Source organism: Drosophila takahashii, chromosome 3R (assembly GCF_030179915.1).
Source record: "Drosophila takahashii strain IR98-3 E-12201 chromosome 3R, DtakHiC1v2, whole genome shotgun sequence".
In the NCBI taxonomy this organism is placed as follows: Eukaryota; Metazoa; Arthropoda; class Insecta; order Diptera; family Drosophilidae; genus Drosophila; species Drosophila takahashii.
Genome location: NC_091681.1, coordinates 28168019 through 28191085, shown reverse-complemented (window position 1 = coordinate 28191085; position 23067 = coordinate 28168019). Strand labels below are relative to the sequence as shown.

The following is a 23067-nucleotide window of genomic DNA, read 5'->3' as shown; positions in this document are numbered from 1 at the left end:
ATTTTCGCAATTTAATCCCCAGCACATTTCAGCTTTGTATTTACCCATCAACGTGTGCGAAAGTGCGCCGTTTATTTCCGCTAAAAAAATACAAATATTTCAGGGCCGCGAAACAACAAAATCAAGCGAGCTTATCGCCCTGAACTGTGGGTCATTTCGAGTGCGGCAAAGGGTTATCATCGGTTCAGGGGGCTTGGGAACACTGTGGACCTGTAGACTGAAAATACAGATGTTATTGGTAGCTCATGGAAAAATGGTAGGAATATAATAACAAACATTGTTTTCAATAATCATGGTATTTTACAAGGGGTTTTAGCGTTATTATTACTTATAAAAATATTATTATATTTTTGGGGAAACATGTGACCTTTCTCAATATAATCCTTAGATTACTATCCCATAGGAAAAATTATTATTAAGTACCTACAAAACGCGTAATTCAGTGCTACTGGGAGGCACAAAGGGTTATCACTCGGTTAGAGAGCTTGGGAGGTAAATAATAATAATGATTAGACATCGGATTTTAGGTGAAATCGTTTTTTTTAAATACGAACTGAGTCAGTGCCAATAATCCCACAGAGTCTGGTGCTAACCTGAATGAATCCGCTTCCATTCCAACACAACCCACAATCTAATCACAGTTTCTGCGCTTTTGTTTAACCATTTCCATTTCAATTGCAGGCCGCGGCACGTGCTAATTGAAAATGCAGAAGTTATACTAAGTGCAGACTGATAGGCATAACAACAGAATCCAAACGGGCCAGTGGTCACGAAACGTGTTGAGAACAAAGAACCCATTAAGGCGGTAAACAAAAGAGCGGAACACTTGAATTCTAGAGCCACTGCGATGCGTAGGAGGCGTGGCTCGCCCCTGGGCGTCAGCTGGACGAACTGCGTCCTGCTTTTGGCCACCGGGCTGCTGGTGGTGCTCATCTCGGTGCACGCCAAGAACCCCAGGCCCCACCGAGGATTACCTCCGACTGCCCCGCCATCTGTAGCTGCTCCTGTGGATCAGGTGGCAACTGAAAATGGCCACAGGCGGGAGGAGCATCCCATCGATGGCGGTGTCCTTCAGCGGCTATCCGATCCAGATTCGGATCCAGAGAGAGATAGCGACGACGAGGAGGAGGGGCTGAAGCACCTCCACCACCTGCACCATCGACAGGAATTCGACGCGTATCTGGGCACCATCCGGCGACTGCGACGACCCTACCGCAGCAAATACACCATCGAGCAGCTGATGCGCCTGCATGTGACACCAAAGGTATCCGGAGACATTGACATGGATCCCTGCAAGGCCGGTGAGTACGGGTTGGGGGTAAATGGGTATGGCTGCACACCTATCCCATTTCCCATATCCCACATCATTGTTCCCACCCCCCACGGTTCACGGAAATGGCTTCACATTTGCCTTGGCTCCGCGTTGATTCAACTCCGCCGTAAGCCAATCTCTAAGCTCCGAATCTATATATTTACACGCAGAAAAAAACATGCCAGTAATAGTGTACTTTCAAAAATGGTTTTGACCAGGGAACTTATTATTATTTCCATTTTATTTATTTTACTTTCTATTTGCTCTTTTATATTAACTGAGATCAGTATAAAAGAGATTACTTTTTGAGTTGCCAAATCTTAAACTATTCCATTGAAAACCTAGTTTTTTCAAAGAACTGCGAATATGTAAATATTTACAATGAGATATTGGATTTGTATCTTGCATAGCAACTGAACCCATTTAAATATTCGTGATCCACATTGAATACTATTATAGTATCCTACAAACAAAAAAGAAGATTAACATATTTACTTTGGAAATGCATACATTTTTAATGTAACCAGCTGCTGTAACCCAAATATGTCTAAAATATTTTTGCGTAGTGCGCGTCTATATGAGATTTTACCTTTACCGATAGCGATACCCCAGTCAAGTCGTGGCAAGACAAAAGCTTTGAAAATTGTGTTAGCCTGCGAGTTTGAGTAAAAGCGAAAAGTCTTGTTAACTCGAGACGTAGACAGGCAGACACACACACGTGGAAGTGTCCCCCTTTCCTCCCACTCCACTATGGGCAAAAAATTCGAAAGTGAGGCATTTTTACATTTTTTTGTTCTTCAGTATTACATAAATGACCTTCTGTGGTTATTTACAATACTTAAAGGAACCTAAAATCCATTTTCAATAAATTTTATTTGGCGTTTTTCGCTATTTTTTCCCTTAAGAAATTCGAAAGTTTGAAATAGGGTCACACGTTTACAAAAAGGGACGAAAAACTTTGTAGTTTTCACACCTCGATTTCTTTGGTTATTGTAAGCCAACCAAAAAAGTTTAAATATGGATACAAAGAGTGAAGGATTGTTAAATAAATTATAAACACTGAATGTTTATTATATGTGCTTTTTGTCCATTTGTTTGATGAGTTGTCGCTTAGTTTTTAGATGACAAATAAGAAATGTATTTTTGCTTTCTGTGGAGTGTAAGATGTGAGTATAGGAGAGTATAGGCAAGGTAAAAATAGGAAGTTATAAACAAAACAATTGCTAATCGAACCATATCAATACTTTTTGCACGTTTTTGCACGTTATACGTAAAACCTCCATGTTGTAGTTGCATTCGAGTTCTGTCACTACACATTGCTTAATGTTTGTATCGGCAACAACCGGCAACAAACCGCTGTGATGGAATTTGTTTTGCAAACTATGAACGGAATCGAATTAAGCGATAGTCAGCACACAATAGTCAAAAAAAAATTAAGCAGATGGTTGCCTTTTTTAGTCGTAATTTGCCAAAATGTCATAGAATAATAGACCGATTCAAGGAAGAACATTTCCTGCGGCTTTCGTCGAACATGAAAATTTCATTTTTGGAAAAGGGCTTGCCAAGCGACAAACCTGGTCGCAAATGCCTAACTTCTAATGAGGCAGGACCACGATTAAAGCGTAAGGTGGCATCTCAATTGGCGAAAGAAAAAGAAAATTCGATGCCATTAATTTGGCATGGTGCTTCTTTTTGGCAAAAAATATCAAACAAGAAGATACTTCAGTTTTGTTGCGAAAGGCGTTAAATATGAAATATTTATTAACAAATTCATTTTTTTTATATCCTTGCCTTTAAAAGTACATATGCGGCGTTGGCGGTTGATGGAGACTTGGTCCAATTCAAAATTTAACAAAAACAGAAATTGTATTACAGTTACCAACACAAACAACATTTTCTTTAAATCCTTGCCTTCAAATGTATATCTGCGGCGTGGGCGTAGGATGAAGATGTGGTCCGATTCAAAAAGCAACAAAAACCGAAATTACATCTTAGCCTTAAAAGTATATAACAAAAATTTTAGATTTGTATCTTTAAAACTGGAGTTTATGCCTCAAGGACTGAATATTTGCCCATAGTGCACTCGACATTATTTATGGCCACCACCCCCCGATAGGAAGTCTTTGGAAAAACCCCTGTCAGCCGCTTGTTGCAGCGCTGAAAATTAAGCGCTATTGTGGCATGCTCCGTCTTCATCCTGCCCTCCGATCAGCCTTCCCGCTCTCCGGCATCTCGCATCAATTGAATTTACCTTAGTTTGCAAAAAAACGAGAGGAAAATAATAAAAAAGCAGGGGAAAATGTAAGGAAATTGACTGCGCGGGCAATGCGAATGCGAATGCGTCGGGACGTATCAATGGCTGTCTTCTCGGCTTGTCCGCTCCCGTATCCTTGGATCCCCGTATCCACATCCGCATCCTGGCCCCGAGTTTAAGGCTGAGCTTGTGTCTGCCACGGGCAGAAGCACCGACTTCGATTGCAATTTGTCTGCCTCGAAGTGGTGTAAGGCAGCTTTATCTGCGGGTCTATCTATAAGTATTTGCTCACATCAATTGTCAAAAAGTTGTACCCCCCCGCTGACAACCCGAACCCACTCAAGGACAGGAATTCCTCAGGCGGAGTCCTCGCCAAAGTATGTGTATATTGAGGGGGAAACGACTTCCGCCCTAACTATCATTGCCAATGTGTCGTCAAGTGCTTGACAATGGCAAACCCTTCGTGAATATCCAAATTCCACATAAAACGCTTTCTAAAGGATGAAACAATATTTTATGGTTTCTTATGAAGTAATGTGCAATAAATATCTATCAATTTGATTATGATGATCATATCACATATCTGATGATAGCTAAGTTCGTGCATCTGTTTTGAGTTAGGAGCTTGTTTTTAAATTTTTTATATTAATTTCTGATATTTTGTAGGTATGTAATACATTGCAGTCTACAAACAATGTAAATTATTTCGGTAACAGATTTAAACCATTATACTTTGTCTTGGTATTTTATGAACTGAAACCTTACTTAATCATCTCCCGTTTTCGAGCATTGTAGCTTCCCATCCTGCCGAATTACTCCCGTAGGTCCTCGGGACTCGATGTCTGGCGCTTCGATTTCCAGATAGGTCACACCACCACATATATCACCCATCCGAGGAGGGGAGGAAGTGCGACCATAATTTCACAATCAATCATGTCGGCCTGGGGGCGAATCGTTCGCACTTTACAATTAATGAATTGTTTGCATTGCCAGTTGCCCTGCGAAAAAAGAAATTGGGTCAAAGCCGATTCGTTGTGTATTGCATGGACTGGAAATGGGAATGGTAATGGGAACGGAAACCCAATGAATGGCTTCCTAATATATGCAAATGCACGCAGATCGATTGAAAAACCGAGGGAAAAATAAACAATTTTTCCTTCGGCTGCACAAAGCAACCTAATTGAATTTCGTAGTGGTATCAAATCTAGGGGATGGTTTGAAAGGGAGGAGCGTTGCTAATCAACTTTCAATTGAAGTTGGAGCAATTTCAAACTCGAAAATTTAATTTGCCAAAAATGTGCAGTGCGTAGCAGACATGAAAATCCCCCCGAGTGCACACGCACACACACACATGCTTCACTCAAACAGTTTTCCCAGCAAATACTCGAAAGTTAATTAAGGCCTTTGAAGCACGAGCGCCCCTAAGTAGGCAACACGAAAGCGTTTAGCAGTGCAGTTTGGAAATTCAACGCTAGTGTCATAATGCGTTCGTGTTGGCCAACACTTTAAGGAATTTACAGCCATGTGCTTTGTTCTCTGTACTCTCAGTTCTCGGTTCTGGGCTCTCTCTCTGCAGATTCGCTAATTAATTTGCATAAACCAAGTGCACAGAACTTCCATCAAAGCGAACAACAATGGCGGGCCAACGAGGCGTGTCTCGTTGTGGGCGAAGACCCAGAAATCAAACCGCAAATGGCACTGCAAATGGGGAAATGCACCCCATAAAGGCACAGATCTCTGTGGAAGTGGAGGCCAAGTTGACGACAGTAATGATGACAACAGCATCACAATAACAACCGCAAAGCCAGGACGACCAAAATGTCAGTTGTCGTCGGCGGAGGAGGCGGAGGAGGCGGAGGCGCGATGGCTTCAAGTGGCCTGGAAGGCGTGGCGCACACAAAACTCAAACAACCTGCCCAAGTGACTGCAAATAATTTCCCACCACGCCACACCACATCGCACACACACACGCGGGGATTTCCCCTTTCAGGACTCACACTCACATTGATAGAGCCCTCGCCAAATGGCAAAGCTCGGCTGAAAGGCAACAAACTAACGCCGCTCGCGCTCTCAAATAAAAAGGCACTTCGAAGGCATTGCATGCATACAGAGCTGCAGGACGCGGGGGTCAGGATGGGATGGATGGATAGAGATGGAAACGGGTCGTGTTTCGCAGGAAAGTTCCCCCGAAACGGAGGAATAAATCTTGGGGGAACGGAACTCAGCAGTTCAGCTGGGAAGCATGCAAAGTGTTAGGAGAATAAGTTGGGTTCCTTATAATAATTATATTGTAGGGTAATTCTAAAAGGTATTAGTTTAAACTAAGAATATCCTATAATATTGAATATTTTTCGTTAATTTAATTTGTAAAATCTTGATTTATCTTACAAACTAATTTCTCAAATATTATCATAACTTATTCAGTGTAGTGCAGGGTATATTCCTTCCCAAATCCTTCGACTTGACTCCTTCGCACCTGCTTAGTGCCCTGCAGCGCTTTTAAAAAAGTCCATCGCTAGTTTAAGCCAGAGCCCGATGCCAGAAACTATTTACAATTCGCACTTTTAGCATTGTGTGCAGACGGATTGAGTTAGTTTGTAGCTCTTTCGAGGGGATTGGCTGGGGCTTGGAGGGGCTTGGAGGGGGTTTTATGGGGCTTGGATGCTGCAGGCGCAGATTGTTGGGATGCTCACCGCAAAACAGCCAGCAGGATCAGCTTACAAAGCCGCAGAACGTGGCAATGGACTGGGCTGAAACTTTTCGGCATGGGAACTTTGTATGCCCTTAATTAAAAACCACATCTATTTATTGCCCAACTTCGTTTCATCTGTATAAATAAACACAGATAAATTACATTAATTTCCAGGCAGACATGCCAAACAAATTGCTTTCGTTTATGCAAATTAATTTATTTGCCATCAAACATTTGCCCAGTCATTGACCTCATTTCAGCTGTCAGTTCTTCCGGGCTCCCGTTGCCACAACTAGATGACAATAGATTTATATACAGGAAGGTCCTCGAAACGCAGCCTGATGATAGATTCGGCATGCTTTCCAGCAAAGCCAACGGAGGATATCAAAAGCGAAGCAAGACGAACGTAAAAACAAGGAGAAAAGGAAGTGCAGCTGCGGAAATGTTGGAAAATCGGAAGTGAGGCAGCTGATTCTGAGACCCCTTAGAAAAGGATGAACTGGCTGAGAGGGCTTTGCCTGCCATTGACTACACTTGCAACAGTTTGGGACATATTTTCTGCACCTGACTTGCAACAGTGACGCCGGCAAACGGTTACAAATTCAACCATTGGAATTTATCACCTGGATTTCAGGTGCATTTATTGAAATGGCATTCCCCACTTACGGGCAAACAAGCAGAAACATGTGTAAATGAAATAAACTTGCATTTAAGCTGTTTACATAATTAATTAATGCCAACAAGAATGGCATGTCGCCCAGAAGGGAGGCGGAAGGAAAGTGGGTGGTGGCTTACGACGAGTGTTGTGGAATTTTATGCCATCGGCTGACAGCAGGATGCATTCCCAAACTTTTTGCTGCATACTTCTCGCCGCTCTCTCTGTGAGTCTGTGTGTGTGTGAGCAGGAGTAAACAAGCCCCCATACATACAGGCGCACTCATACATAGAACAAACAATTGCCATGTGTCTGAGCAACCTGTTTGCCGGAATTTGTTATCCTCGCCGGCTGTATGCTGCAATCATTGTTTATGCAAATTGGCATAAATAAGCAGGCGGAGCAAACAAGCTCAAAAGCTGCTCAGATAATGCCACAAAATGGAGCTTATGTGTCGGCACACAAACACATGCTTGAATATTCGCATATGTACATATGGTATAGTAAATACCGTATATACTATAAATCCCTGTACGTGTGAGCTCTTGCAGCTGTGGGCAAGCCGTAATTTATGCAAATCGCATTTTAAATTTGTAAATGGTATTTTAATTGTTCAGCCAACGCACTGCTGCCCCAGATACAGATACAAAGATACAGATACCGAAGGGGGCGCTATAAAATCGAATTAATCCGCCCGACAACCGATGACCAAAGCAGATCTGAACTAAAATTTATGATTTCCATTTCGACTTTGCATATCCTTGGATTTCCCCGCTGTGCTGGCCCCATTTCCCAGCCCAAAAGCGGAGTGAAAGCGACAGACCAAAGACAAATTGAATGCGTTCTCCCATTTTTTGTTTATTTTTTTTTTGGCCAAAGCGAATGCCAAGAATCCAATATGGAATTCATAAGCAAGGGTAGATAAAATTGAATCGAATCCAGTCAAGCGAGCATTGAGCTTCATTTGCAGCAGTTGAACCCTTTTACTCGCTTTATTGTCTGAATAACGAACTAATGGTGAACTCACTTGCAAAACGGAAATTTATCATATGATAACTTAAGTCCCTTCAATGTAGCCATCCAAATGGAGGTTCCAAAACCCCGTAAGCCGGACATAACAAATCCATTACATTCTACATTATTTTCCCATTTTGTTGTAAAACAAATAATCCGCTAAATAACACAAAACGAAATTGACATTGGCTTTGCACTTAATTTCTGCGTTGTGACAACTTTGTAATGTATTCACAGATTTGCTTAAATTAAAACTACATTTTATTTTAAAACGAATCTCAAATTAACAGGATTTTTCAAATTTATGATAATTAAAACATTATAAATGGTTTAACAGAATAACAAAAGTGAATTTTCCCTTGTTGACAAAGAGAGCTGAATTTGAAATGCAAATAAAAAGAGAAATGAAATTCGGAAGCTGTCTGCGATAAGCAATAAATGGGGCACTCTGCGGATATCTAATATCTGGAATGCTGGCTCCTGCCACTAAATGCCTGCATTTAATTTGGCATCATTTGTTGTGAATGTGCGAAAAGTGTACGAAAATAAACGTGGCAGCGACACTTTGAAGCTGCTGCACAGTTGATGGCACAATTATCAGATGCAACTGCGAGTGTCGTTTGCAGTTGGTGGGTGGGTGTTTATGGATGTGGGTGGTGCCAGTGGTGCAGAGATGCACAGGGAGTTTATTGAACCTGCCGCTGACGACGCTGTAATAAAGTGCCACCAAAGTTGAGTAGGTGAGCTGAATAAACTGCACTCCGAATATACACACTCGAACGGACTGGCATATTCACACATCAGGCGCATGTGACTGCGCTTTTCAGCCCCATTTCAAATTGAAAAACCGAGCGCTAAAAAAATATAGGTACACATATATTTCCCACCTCCCATTCCCGTGCTCCAAGCCAAAAACTTTTTCTAAAAATGCTTTGTGCGAACGGACTTTTTGCTCGTCTTTTTGTGCGACCGCAATGGAAAATAGTTTTTATGTCTGCCGTAGGTGCAAAGTGGCCATATAGATATAGATGCGGAGTCGGGCCACAAATACGAACACTCGCATGTCCGAAGTACGAAGTACGTACAGCTGCATAAATATTTCGACGCAGTTGTCCATCATAAATCTGGTGCGGGAACTCAAACACTGGCCGGCTATTGTTTGCCCTCGAGCTCTATCTGCGATTTGGTCCGCAAAGAGGATCTGGGGATGTTGGTCCAGTGGGGCAGCTATAGAAACACATGAATTCGACCGTCGGTGGTTTTATAAGCCCGGTCTGGGCCATTGACCGCCTGCCACAGTGGTCACGAGAAGGCACTCCAGATGATATTGAGGTGAGACAGGGAGAATTTTAAACGGAAAACTCTTCCATTCCATTAGGATTCATTTCGGCATTCGCCTGGTGGAGATAACCATTCGAACACTCGGATAAATTTGCCACACATGATTAGATTCGTTTATTCAATCATTTGACACTCCAATGAAGCGTGCCACATTTTCCACAACTTATCGATACACCGGAAAAAAACTATACTTTTGAAGAGAATTAAAGTGAATAAAAATCTTAAATGCATATAAAACAATATTTTAAAAATAATAATAGTTTATAAAACAGCCTTTTAAAAATAGCTTCGTCTGATACCAAAGTGGTTCCTAAAACCATAAAAACTCTGTGTTGATTTATCTTTCGGTGCAGGCGAAAAGTGTTTTCCTTTTTCCATCGTACGAATGCTCGTTCGAAATTCGAATAAATAAACAAGCGAAAACCCCCCTCACCGACGGACACACTCATAAAAAGCAAACAAAAGCTAGAGCCTAAATCGTGCACAAATCCAAAATCTCCTGCCGGGTCACTCGTCACCATCACCATCATCATCATCGCCATCGCCATCACCAACGTGGCCAGGTCCAACTCCATTTTGAGGGGCGAAAAAGCCGGAACTATGCGAGCATTCGGATTCGTATTCGTAGTGCTGCCGCTTTTGGCTAATGGCTGAGGTCTTCATGCAATCTCTGCTGCCGCCGGATTAGTTTGTCCGACCATATATATTCCTCCATCCGCATCCGGCCCCTACCCATTCCCCTACCCAACCCCTTCCCATCCCCTTCCCTCCTTCCTTCCGTTCCGTTTCGTCTGTCCTGTGCATCAGTATGCCATTCCGTCCATTCTGTGTGTTCGAGTGGTTTATTTGTCCGGCCGTATTTGCCTTGATTCCATCTTTAATTTAGGCAACGCCTGAATGTCTGTTTGCTCGGTGGCCGCTTATCAAAACATAATTCCCGGCCATGATGAATTCTCCGTCCGACCATTTAACATGTCCGCGGGGCGCAGCCAGCAAATTGAATTTCATTGTTATGGCTACGGTAATTAATACGCACACACACTCGCATTTTCAGTGTCGAGGGAATGGAGAGTGGAGAAAGGGAAGTGGGGAAATTGGGGTCACTCTGATATGCATATATGCACTTCCGGTCGCTGTACGCTCCATGCCAGATTATGCATAATTACAGCCGTATTTACAATGCCGGCAGCGATTTGAAAGCCAATCGGGGTTAGCCAGTCAGTTGACCAGTCAAGGCTAATGCCACTTATAGGCGGTTGAAAGCCCCTGGGACTAAGGCAAATAAACAAAGTAATCAACCAAAGAAATCACTACTTATGGTATCAATCACGTTAGGGATTATACAAAACGATTGTAAGCCCATTTCATTTACGTTAGGAGAAGAAATTAAAGCTTTAATTCCTGCAGCTCACGTCGATTTCTCAAATTTCAAACGACATCTTTATAAATACACAGAAAAAATTTGACAAAAGATCAGATTGATATGTGCTGTTTAATTTAATATTCATATTTATATCTTATTTTACAATTCTACATTTGGTATTTTAAAACCGTATTTTTTAAACATTTATGAAATTATAAAATATTAAGTATATATGTTTGAATCATAAATTTGACATTAATTATATCGGCTTTTTATTGATATGAAATAAGGTAGATATGAATCTTTTTCATATATATTTTCTTTCTGTGTACAGATTGTTGGCATTAAATGGCCAAATAAATATTCTACAAGCGCTCTTTACTTAAACCGTATTTTCTGTACTCTTATCAGATATGCTATTGAATAAAGTAAGCGATTTCATATCAAATCACATTCACTGCTGCCAGTCGAAAAGATCAATTAGCATTTCGTCCTCGTGCCGAATCCTTTTGAGCCGCAAGCATTTTTGCCGTTTAATTGCTTGCGTTTCATTTGCGCACATACTCGTATTTTATTTTATGACACAGCCAGCCGAGCATTGACATCCGCCAAAGAGCACAAAAGCCATAAATAACAGCAAAAAGAAAGGCCCCGAAATAACCGGGGGATAAAAAAGGTGAAATGAAAGCGGACCCAACTGACCTCAACAATGGCAATCAGTCGACGTGCTCTCTTCAATTATTTGCTTTTGACCCACAAAATGGACGAGCAGCTCTGGATGTTACCACCGCAACTGATGTGGTGCGTCAAGTGTTGGGGATGCTCCTGCTCCCCAGCTACCCAGCTTTCCAGCTTCTGCTTTTCGCACGTATAAAGCGTGGCCCAAAGCGAATAATCAGTTGGAGCCAGGCAGGCGGAGCTGGAGATGGAGGAGTGGGTTTTATTTTTAATTAAACTGCCAGTTGGCAGTTGGTAGTCGCGAGTTCCGGACGGAGAGCTCATAAAGTGGGCAGGGCTATGGCAATGGCAATGGGCCCTTGTTGCCACATTACGCATACGCCGCGTGGCCGGAACGCAGGATTTTTGGAAGAGAAGAGAAGGGGAAAAGGGAAAGTGCAGCCAGAATGTGTTGAACATTTTTGCGGTCGCCGTTAAAAGGGTGCAGATACGGATACGGATTCGGATTCCCTCTAAAATGGCACGTTTTGTGCGTCAGTTCGTTAGTGTGAATGATGTGGGAGGATAAAGGACGAAGGACTAAGGAGGCTATGCTCAAAAATTTAATTACTTTCACTTGTGCGAACTGTTTGTCTGCCATTCAGAGTGGACGAGACGGCCAAAGGCATTTAACGTGAATGTAATGAAATAGCAGACGCACATTGGACTATTTCCGTTTCCGTTTTCATCTCCAACTCGGCAGTGGAGTGGCAACTCCTGATCCTTCACCGTTAAACGGGTGGCAAATCTGCCAAGCTCTCCAACGCATTATGCGGCAAGTTTTCTCGCCTGCTGAGCTTCTTCGAGTGCATCGTCTTTTTATTACCACCTCCACGTTTACGTCCGTACTTCTGCTCCTTGGGGGCCGGCCAACGTTAACGGGATTAAATGCCAACTGGGAAACGTGTTTCCTCCAGTTACTTTCGCCCCGGCTTTAGTTTCAGTTCAGCTTCTCCTTTTTTTCCTCTTTTTCTACCATTGCCCTCCCTACAGCAACATCCAAATCAATCATCCGCCATGTGGGATGCTCTGTTTTAAATTTAAATTTCATGTATGCACAGCCACGCAGGCAACGAATATGTGTATATATTTTTAATTCACAACAGGGCACACGTGTTCGCAGCACTGTTCAGATTTTCCGATTGTGTATGTAAATATTTGCGCAATTCTAGAAATTTGTTTGACTGTTAAATCAAATGTAAATACGATATGTTTTCAAAGTCAACACGCTGCAATTGCAGCAAAAACAATGGCGAAAGCGAGAAGGGGAAAAGGGAAAAGGAAAATGGGGGAAAACGTGAGCAGATTGAATACAGAAATCTTGATGGCGTGTAATTTAATTCAGATTTTACAGCACGTCGAGCGATGGCTTATCCGTTGAACTAACAGGACTTGTGCGTTTCATGCAGGGTTTCTCCCAGAATTTCGATCTAAATTCCGATCTTTGATAGAATCAGAATCTGAACCAGAACCGTCTCACTGCCCCGCAGTCTGCAATTTTGTGGGTGCCTCTGGGTGGCCAATGCCACCTACTGTTTGTTCTCCTTTTGCTCGAACTGCAGCAAGGCGACCACAGTTCGGTTACGGTGCGTATGATTGACATTGATTGGAGGTCTGGCACACAAACTGTGTGGTCTGGCTTCCTATTTTTCCCTTTTTATTCCATTTCTGCTCCCCGTAAGTGTGTGCCATGATTGCCGTGCTCTGCTGCACTTTCGGGAACTAAATCAAAAAACGTTTGCAGCTTGATAAATATGTAATTTGCAATTTTGGCCAAAACAACACGCAGCCACTAGTAAAGCAAAACCAAATGCAGGAGCTACACAACCGTAGAATACACACATGTTCAGCTGCTCCCACAGACGATGTTCCTCGAGTACAGTGAATACTTTTTGCTCAAAAGCCCTTGTTGCTAAGGACATCGTTAGAATTGAAAGTATATCAATAAATGAGCAATTGTTTAACTTAAATAAGAAGAAATATCTTCAGTTTTCTATAGATTTGATTCGAGATCTTGTGTAAATTATCTTCTCTAAAAGCAGAGAATGGAACTGGAAGACAAACAAAATATTTACCGAGTAAGCTACGGTCTGAATTCCCAGAACACCACTCTTTTCTACCTTTTAATTACTTTCTATGTTGTTATGGGCTTACTCTTCGAAAGGCAACAAATCCATGATTATTACCCAAAGGATATGTGTACAGCCAATTGGCATGCGAGTGCTGGCCAAGTGGATATGGATTCTACGGCAAATGACCCACTTCCCAACAAGTTAGACTTACAGTTGAGACTCAAAGATGATTGGTTTTGCCGCTTCAGTTGTAATAATCAAATTGCCGGCACCCGTATCTGCATCTGCACATCGGAGTTTCCCAGTTTCCCAGCTTCTGAGAGTTGGAAACTGGGAAATCGCAGATGGACAGGAGAAGCAGGTGAATAAAGAGGTGTCGGGGGGCGGAAGCGAAGCAGCCGATGGAAAAGGCGGAAGAGGAAGCGAGTGCTGATGGGAGATCCAGAGGAGGAATGTGGGCCACGATGAGCGGCCTTCAAAAGTCAAAAGGCGTTAACGTTAATGCCGCCCTATCACGAACTGCTTGGGATCCTGGCATCCCGGCATCCACATCCACTCGAGCAGGCTCCACTGTGCCAGCCAGCTGCATGTAAATAGCATGAATGCAATTTTATTTTATTTATGTTTGAATTAAGCAGAGCTCCGAGCAGCCAACCAGCAGCGTTTCAGCATTTCAACGTTTCAGCCAGGACTCAGCACTCAGACAGTCTTTATAGGCAAATGAATTGCTCTATCCGGGGCTTATTTGGCCGGCAAATGCTTGTTTTGACATGAAAAATAAAGATTGATGTTGGCAGGGCAGAGAAATGGTTTAAAACGATCTGCATACGAATATTTACCCGACCAACTGGACGATTATTTCAGGATAAAGAGTCTGCACACTTCGGTTCGGGGCAATATTTATTTTCCTGCTTCTCTTTTTTTTCGTTTTGTGGCATTGTGCAAACGCACTTAATTAATTTTGTTTAACATGTCTGAGGCAGACAGGGCAACAATTTCATATTTTGCTTGTTAACTGTTATCGTTGTTGCTGCCATTTTTACTGGCCAGTTTGCACACACTCCCTCGTGCACATTGCGTATACGCCGCGTGGAGCGAGTGCAAACAAAGGCATCAGCTGGCCAGGAATCCTGTTGTCTGCTTGTCCAGCTGTCCTGCTGATGCACTGATTAAATGGATATGCAGAGTGTGTCTATCCAACCGCCTGGCGAAATAACTGTCAGTGCGCCACGGCTTTATATCTGCAGGAGGTTTGGAGGGCAGAGGGCGGAGGGCAGCAGTGTTCATTCCAGTAGATGGTTGTCAGGGCGAATTATAAATTACCAGCTGGTAGAATCGCCAGCTAACCAACCGCCAGAGCACGGATGAGCTGGCCGGGAGCCACATGAAATTTCAATTAAAATAAAAATTTATACGCTTTTCGCCTTTTCGCTTGTCGCCTATAATTAAAAACAATTTGTAAGTTATGGTAGCAAATGCCATAATGCCGCTAATTTAAATCGCTTTATCTCTGGCCTCGCAGGCGGTTTCATGGGCGACATAGCCCTGCCGGAGGGCGATTCCGGTCCGGTGGTGGCCCACACGCCCGTCGACGACGAGGAGGAGGAGCGTCAGGAGGTGGAGCAGCTGCTGGCCGATGCCCCGGACGCCCAGGTCCACGACTCAGCCGCTTCCGTTTCCGGTTCGGCTGCTGTACCGACCAAGTTCAATGCCACCTTCCAGCTGGACCTGGAAAAGCTCAAGCAGGAGGTCTACCACGAGGGGCTGCAGGTGGAGGAGGAGGGCCTCACCGACATTATCCGCAAGAAGACCAAGCTGCCCAGCTCGGGGCCGGTCAACCTGAAGGCTGGCGAAGGCCAGTTGCAGAGTCAGGTGAGTTATAGAAGGGATTATTCGATAAAGAATGAGTTAAATTAAATTATATTAAATTTAATTTTCCATTTAAATAATAAATGTAAAGAAAGTTTAATGTTGTGAAACACTTTCTGACAGATTTAAATTTATATAATTAAATTAAATTTCTGGAAATTCTAAATTGTTGAAAAATGATAAACATTTATTTAATTAAATTTGTATGAAAGGTGTTTATAATTACAGTAGTTTAACTACCGAATAAGTAAATATAAAATGGATGTTTTTTTTTAATTTTAACATTTCTTGATTCTTCAGAGTGCCAATGAACCCGTCAAGCCCGGTTCGCAATCGCCCTCCGATTATGCCCAGGCATCCAGCTACAAGAACGAGGTGCTGCCTCCTTCAGAACAGCGTATCCATTCACCTGGCCATGCAGACAAGCCCGCCAGACTGACGCTGGTCGAGATTGGCTCCAAGTCGGGAGACAGCAAGCAGACTCAGTCGTTGCACCGCAACGTGGACACGCGCAAGATTCAGTCGGACAACAAGGACATTGAGGACGATTCGGGCAACAACTTTGTGGCCGAGAGGCGGGCATCGCATATCGTGCCCACTTCCCTGCCGGAGCAGCGATCCACGCCAGCTCATGTGTACAGCAATGCCGGCGGCAATGGGATGCAGCTGGACGACGAGGTGGACTTCCTGCATTCCCGCGGAGTTGTGAGGCGGCGCCACAGGCGAGGACCAAAGCAGCGGTGGGTTTCAACATAAATAAAGGATTTAAAAATATAATTTATTGTATTTTTAAATATTTAACTACACATCCATTAAAGCTGATACATCGTTTAAATAATCCGATACTTAAATTTCACACAAAGCTAAAGTATCTATAAATTATTTAAATCATTTATTGAAAACAAATTTAATCAGGTAAACAAAAATGGTTTAATTAAAGTTTTTTTTTCGTTTTCTGTTACTGTAACTCAAACATTAATTTATGCGTTGATTTATGAATGATAAATGGCAAATTGTATTGCAATTCACAGAATTTTCAATTCTGCTAATTAGTTTAATCAAATGGGTTTTCGGTTTAATTACAATGTAAATAATATATGAGGCCTTTTGGACTGACATTGCTGCTATTTAAATCGAGCTTTTTTTTTTAATTCCCACCGCAGACGCAGCAACCAGCATTCGGAGTACGAGGCCAAGTTGGAGAGATTGCGCCAGGAGCTCAGTAGACCAGTGGTCGAGGGTCAGCACCGCCAGTCGCACCACCAGAAGCAACTGCAGAAGCACAACCACCACCACCAGAGCAGCCACCATCGCAAGAAGCATCGGCGGCAGCACCGGCGACGTCAGGGTCAGGGAACCACCCAGCATTTGAACCATTCCCCGCCAGCATTCAATCAAACAGCCCAGCAGTCCCTGCCTGAAATGGATTTGCTAAAAGCGGAGTAAGTTGGGCCAACCGAATCCCCGCCAGCTTTTCCCCCTGTGGAACCGCCACCACTGCCGCCACTTCCGTTTCCGTTGCCATTTCCTGGCCCCGCTGCAAATTGCTGGCCATTTTCATTCAGAGGTTTTTCGGCATAAACTTTAAACAAACAGCAGCCATTTTGGCAACTCACACAGACGCAAACAAAGGCTCATTCACACACACACAGACAGAAGCCCATTGCTCATTGTGCGGTTGTGTGTGTGAGTGTTTGTACATGCTAAAAGTTATGAATTTTAATAGAAATTCGCGTGCCAAAAGTTGTGCCATACAACAACAGTGAAAAATGTATGGAAAACTGTTGGCAATTAAAATTACGCATACGCCACGTAAAACTTTTCGCCCGCCGCGTTCCAAAATCATCCATAACTAACAAGTGGAAATGCCGTTTTCTCTTTCTCTTCTGCTCAGGACTCCCAGGGATGAGGAGCAACTGCGTCATCGGGTGGCTCGTGCCGTCACGGCCAAAAAGGAACGCATCTGGGACTACGGAGTCATTCCCTACGAGATCGACGGCAACTTCAGTGGCATCCACAAGGCGCTCTTTAAGCTGGCCATGCGCCACTGGGAGAACTCCACGTGCATCAAGTTCGTGGAGCGCGACCCGGAGATCCATCCCAACTACATCGTCTTCACCGTGCGCAGCTGCGGGTGAGTTTGGCTTTTTAGATGCCCTAGAATTACGTTTATTAAAATTACGTAGCTAAAAACTAACAATGAGAGTAGTAGTTTATATTTTTTTAAACTTTTTTAAAAAATATCTAAAAATCAGTCAGGTCTTTACGACGAGTAACAATGAGGAAAAATTAGAAAGAATTCACATTTTTTCACAAATACTTAATCATAATTAAACTCAACAAATCAGTATTTTGTTCATATTTAAGGAATATCATTCAGCGCTGAGCTCGTGATAAAATTTCCAATCAATTTACATTCAAACCAAAAAACTTATATTTTTTTATAAATTAAAAAAATAATTTCTAATTTATTAAAAAATGCAAAAATATCGAAGCAAAATTGTTGTTTTATCTAAAAATTGTGTATATTGTTAACTTATGCAATATGCTAGAACTAAATTATATTTTAAGCAAACCGTATTGAATATTCCAATTACTTCTTTACCAGCTGCTGCTCTTTTGTGGGAAAACGGGGAAATGGGCCTCAGGCCATTTCAATCGGTCGAAACTGCGACAAGTTTGGCATCGTGGTCCACGAACTGGGCCACGTGGTTGGCTTCTGGCACGAGCACACGCGTCCGGATCGGGAGAAGCACGTGGTGATCGAGCACAACAACATCATGAAGGGGCAGGACTACAACTTCAACATGCTCTCGCCGGACGAGGTGGACTCGCTGGGCATGGCCTACGACTACGACTCGATCATGCACTATGCCCGCAACACCTTCTCCAAGGGCACCTACCTGGACACCATCCTGCCCATCGAGATGAAGGGACGCAAGCGGCCGGAAATCGGTCAGAGGTTGCGCCTCAGTCAGGGCGACATTGCCCAGGCCAATCTGCTCTACAAGTGCCCCAAGTGCGGACGCACCTTCCAGGAGAGTTCGGGCATCTTCGCCTCGCCCTCCCACTACACAGCCGGAGCTCTGACCAATGAGACGGAGCACTGCGAGTGGCGGATAACGGCCACCTACGGAGAGCGGGTGGAACTGAAGCTGGAGAGTATGGTAAGGCTGGTGACCCCGATTCTCGCTTTTAATGCCATAAAAAGAAGGGGTTTCCCCATTAGCGTGCCTACTTTTAGCGTGCCTACTTTTCCAAATTTTCTAGCCCATTCAAATTCCCTTTCGATTTCATGTTAACTTTCTTATGATCTGTATACCAATTTGTTCAATAATTCTTAAAAAAGAAGGGGTTTCCCCATTACCGTGCCTACTTTTAAAGCCATTTATTTACAATTATTGGTTATACCTTGGGTTGCAATTTCTCCAAATTTTCTAGCCCATTTAAATCCCCTTTTGATTTGATGTTAACTTTCTTATGATCTGTATACCGCTTTCTCCAATAATTTTACCCATTTATTATTCTATGTAGAACATCTTCAAGTCGAACAACTGCGAAACGGACTACCTGGAGATTCGGGATGGCTACTTCGAGAAGTCGCCGCTCATCGGGCGCTTCTGCGGCAAGGTGGACAAGGAGGTGGTTCGCACGGAGTCCAGTCGCATGCTGCTCACCTACGTGAATACCCATCGCAGCGAGGGCTTCAGGGGCTTCAAGGCGGAGTTCGATGGTGAGTTGGGTGTAGTGGACTGCAGTTGGAGTGCTGAATGGGGAGATGGCAAATGAAAGTGGTCCTTGCAAGTTCCTGACATTCCGTTTCCATAGTTGTTTGCGGTGGCGAGCTGTCCGTGGACGATGGCGTGGGTCGTTTGGAGTCGCCCAACTACCCGCTGGACTATTTGCCCAACAAGGAATGCGTGTGGAAAATAACCGTGCCCGATAGCTACCAGGTGGCGCTGAAATTCCAGTCCTTCGAGGTGGAGAACCATGACAGCTGTGTCTACGACTACGTCGAGGTCCGAGACGGTCCTGCCCAGGATGCGCCGCTAATTGGCGTTTTCTGTGGCTACAAGCCGCCGCCGAACATGAAGTGAGTGCCGTGCTGAAGGAGATCCTCCTCTTCCCCTCCCGCTCTCTATAAAAAACGGAACTCTGCTTTTGTTCGCCCTCCCTTTGCAGGTCAAGTGGCAATTCGATGTACGTGAAATTCGTGTCGGACACATCGGTGCAGAAGGCGGGCTTCTCGGCCGTGTTCATGAAGGAGGTGGACGAGTGCGAGACCCAGAACCACGGCTGCGAGCACGAGTGCATCAACACATTGGGGGGCTACGAGTGCAGCTGCCGCATTGGATACGAGCTGCACAGCGACAAGAAGCACTGCGAAGGTGGGTTGACTGAGTAAAAGTGCTTCAGAATCTAATTATTACCCTTTGGATGGTAATAATAGCAGGGGAAAATAACTGGGAATTTTTAAACTAAATTATTTGAGTTTATTCTTGTTAATCGGTGAAGATAACTAAGAGTATAAAGAAGTTTAAAAATATATAATGCATGGAAATGTTTACTATAAAGTCAAATTTTGGTTTATACAAATTAAATAGTTTTAAAATAAGTTAGGAACAGTTTCTTTGTTTTAAATATTTAAAAAATGCTAATAGAAAGTTAAAGGAAAATTCAAATTTTAGTAAATTTTAAAAATATATAATACAAGGAAATGTTTATTAAAAGTCATAGTTTTGTTTATATAAATTAAATAGTTTTAAAAAAGTTAGGAACAGATTCTTTGCTTCAGCCATTTAAAAAATGCTAATAAAAAGTTAAAGAAAAATTCAAATTTTAGTAAAATTTAAAAATATATAATACAAGGAAATGTTAATTGAAAAGTCATAGTTTTATTCATACAAATTAATTAATTAAAAAAAAAGTTACGAACAGATTCCTTGTTTCAGCTATTTAAAAAATGCTAATAAAAAATTAAATGGAAATTTAAATTTAAGTAACAAGTAATGATTCATTACAGCTAGTTATTTCCAGTGCAAACTGAACAAAAACTAATTCCCTAACCAAATTCCCTCTTCATTCAGATGCCTGTGGCGGCGTCATCGAATATCCGAACGGCACCATCACCTCGCCCTCGTTCCCCGAGATGTACCCTCTGCTGAAGGAGTGCATCTGGGAGATTGTGGCCCCGCCCAAGCACCGGATATCGCTGAACTTCACCCACTTCGATCTGGAGGGCACGGCGCACCAGCAGTCGGACTGCGGCTACGACTCGGTGACCGTCTACTCGAAGCTGGGCGAGAACCGGCTGAAGAGGATCGGCACCTTCTGCGGCTCCGCCATTCCGCCCACGGCCACTTCCGAGAGTAATGCCTTGAGATTGGAGTTCCACTCGGACAAGTCCATCCAGAGGTCGGGATTCGCGGCCGTCTTCTTCACGGACATCGATGAGTGCGCGGTAAATAATGGAGGCTGCCAGCACGAGTGCCGGAATACCATTGGCTCCTACATCTGCATGTGCCACAATGGGTACTCGATGCACGAAAATGGCCACGACTGCAAGGAGGGGGAGTGCAAGCACGAGATCTCCGCGCCCTTCGGCACCATCTTCAGTCCCAACTACCCGGACTCCTATCCGCCGAATGCCGACTGCGTGTGGCACTTTATCACCACGCCGGGCCATCGCATCAAGCTGATTTTCAACGAGTTCGACGTGGAGTCGCATCAGGTAAATCTGATATATTTCTTGGCCAAGTAAGATATTAAATTCGCAACTCTTCAAGGAATGCACCTACGACAACGTGGCCGTCTATGATGGCGAATCCGAGTCCAGCGCGGTGCTGGGTCGCTTCTGCGGCGACAAGATTCCCTTCCCCATCTCCTCGACCAGCAACCAGATGTACATGGTCCTCAAGACGGACAAGAACAAGCAGAAGAACGGCTTCACGGCCTCCCACTCGACGGGTAGGCAGCCACCCCCTTTTGAAACCCAAAACCCGCCTTAACCATATAATTTCGATAATATTCCTGCAGCCTGCGGAGGTTACTTGAAGGCCACCAGCCAGGTGCAGCAGTTCTACTCGCATGCGCGATTCGGTAACCAGGACTACGACGACGGCATGGACTGCGAGTGGACCATCGCGGCCCCGGACAACAGCTACGTGCAGCTCATATTCCTCACCTTCGACATCGAGAGCAGCGAGAACTGCACCTTCGACTATGTGCAGGTGTTCTCTGATATAGACGATGTGTACGGGCAGTACGGACCCATGTACGGCCAGTACTGCGGCAATGTGGTAGGGAAATCTAACTGGGTTACCTTGGGAACTTGATAATTAAATTATAATACCCTTACAGCTGCCGCAGGACATTAACTCCATGACCCACTCCCTGTTAGTTCGCTTCAAGACCGATGGCTCAGTGCCCATGAAGGGTTTCTCCGCCTCCTACGTGGCCGTTCCAAATTCCGGGGAGTACGACCACTCCGACGAGGATGCGGAGAACTCGTACAGCTCCGAGATGGTCACCCCCTTCCCGGGCTCCCTCAAGAGCATATACATCGAGGACACGCAGGAGGAGACGGACGAGTACAGCGACTTCAGCGGCAACCAGCTGGTCTTCAACGGGCAGTACCGGGGTCGCTACAGTCTGCCCAATCGCTACTACTCCGGCAAGGCCAAGTAGAAGTACAAGTAGAGGAATATCGATGCGATGGGAACGCCGACCAGGCACCAAGATTCATGACAATATATTAAAACGGAATTTATTTAACAGATTTAGGCATATCGTCGCGTACATAAAACGAACTTTCCCGATCTTCCACGCGCACTCTCTGCTGGCTGCGACCAGGATATAATCAAGGACCTCGTCTAGGTCGCGATCCAATACTAGTTTTAGGTTTTAGGCACTCGAATGCAAAGTCGGCCCAGATCCGTGGTGGCAATTACTTAGACCTATGGCATACATGTAATGTACTTTGATTAGACTCTGTAGCAATTTCCCCGTGCATTTCACTGAAGCATTTTCCCCCTTTCTTCTAAACTCTACCATGTGCCATACTCTCAATGGTCCAGCGCATTTCGTTAAGCATCTTAGGCATAAGGCGATGGGATATCATCAAAATATCAAAAGCGGAACGGAAGTTAGGATAGGAAGGAGGTGCACACACACATATCTTCGGATGCGGCTGGAGATGAACTTTTCACGCAGGCATACACATATGTACAACTCTCTCGGATATTTGACTCAACTTAATACGTAATTAAATCTATACATACATACTATTAAAACTTGCATAGTAACTATGTTTTAAAACCAAAACAAAACGAGTTTGAAGTGGGATATTTTTGGGTCTAAATGCTGGAAGGGCTATAAAGCTATAAAGTTCCACCTTGCCACTGCAGGCAGAAGCGCCATGTCGATTGAATAGCATTTAGAGGTGGAATTACCGCGAAGCGATTCGTTCATGCGGGGGATTTATGATCATTAATGACCTGCCCTAAAGGGCCGAATACCTACACCTGATCCTGAGCCTAAGCAAATGCCCCTGAGCCCGGCCAGCGCCCCAGGTAGATGGTAAATGGTATATGTCAAGGTGCGCAGGGATACTGGGATACCCAAATCAAAATCCATTGAATGCAAACAGGCAGACAATGGATGGTCGGATGGCCAGAATCGCCAATGCTGCTCACGCTCTCCCTCCATCGCCATAGAGCCGTCCCTTCGAGCGGTCAGTCGAGATTCTGCAGTTCCTCCCTCCCTGATTCCCCTTGGCC

General features: G+C 43.9%; 1 protein-coding gene across 3 annotated transcripts in view; it reads left to right on the top strand.

Moving 5' to 3' along the window:
* The window catches only part of tok (tolkin), a 29560-nt gene extending 6943 nt beyond the window's left edge, over positions 1-22617 (top strand). For all 3 annotated transcript variants that reach the window (XM_070217103.1, XM_070217105.1, XM_070217104.1), the window contains exons 2-14: positions 682-1301; positions 14943-15292; positions 15590-16029; positions 16453-16731; positions 17184-17423; positions 17898-18456; positions 18824-19022; positions 19118-19382; positions 19472-19677; positions 20377-21020; positions 21076-21256; positions 21326-21588; positions 21650-22617. In XM_070217103.1, coding sequence (XP_070073204.1) covers positions 848-1301; positions 14943-15292; positions 15590-16029; positions 16453-16731; positions 17184-17423; positions 17898-18456; positions 18824-19022; positions 19118-19382; positions 19472-19677; positions 20377-21020; positions 21076-21256; positions 21326-21588; positions 21650-21976 — 4407 coding nt within the window. In that variant the 5' untranslated portion in view covers positions 682-847 and the 3' untranslated portion in view covers positions 21977-22617. The remainder of the gene's footprint in view (positions 1-681; positions 1302-14942; positions 15293-15589; positions 16030-16452; positions 16732-17183; positions 17424-17897; positions 18457-18823; positions 19023-19117; positions 19383-19471; positions 19678-20376; positions 21021-21075; positions 21257-21325; positions 21589-21649) is intronic.
* Positions 22618-23067: the final 450 nt, after the last annotated feature.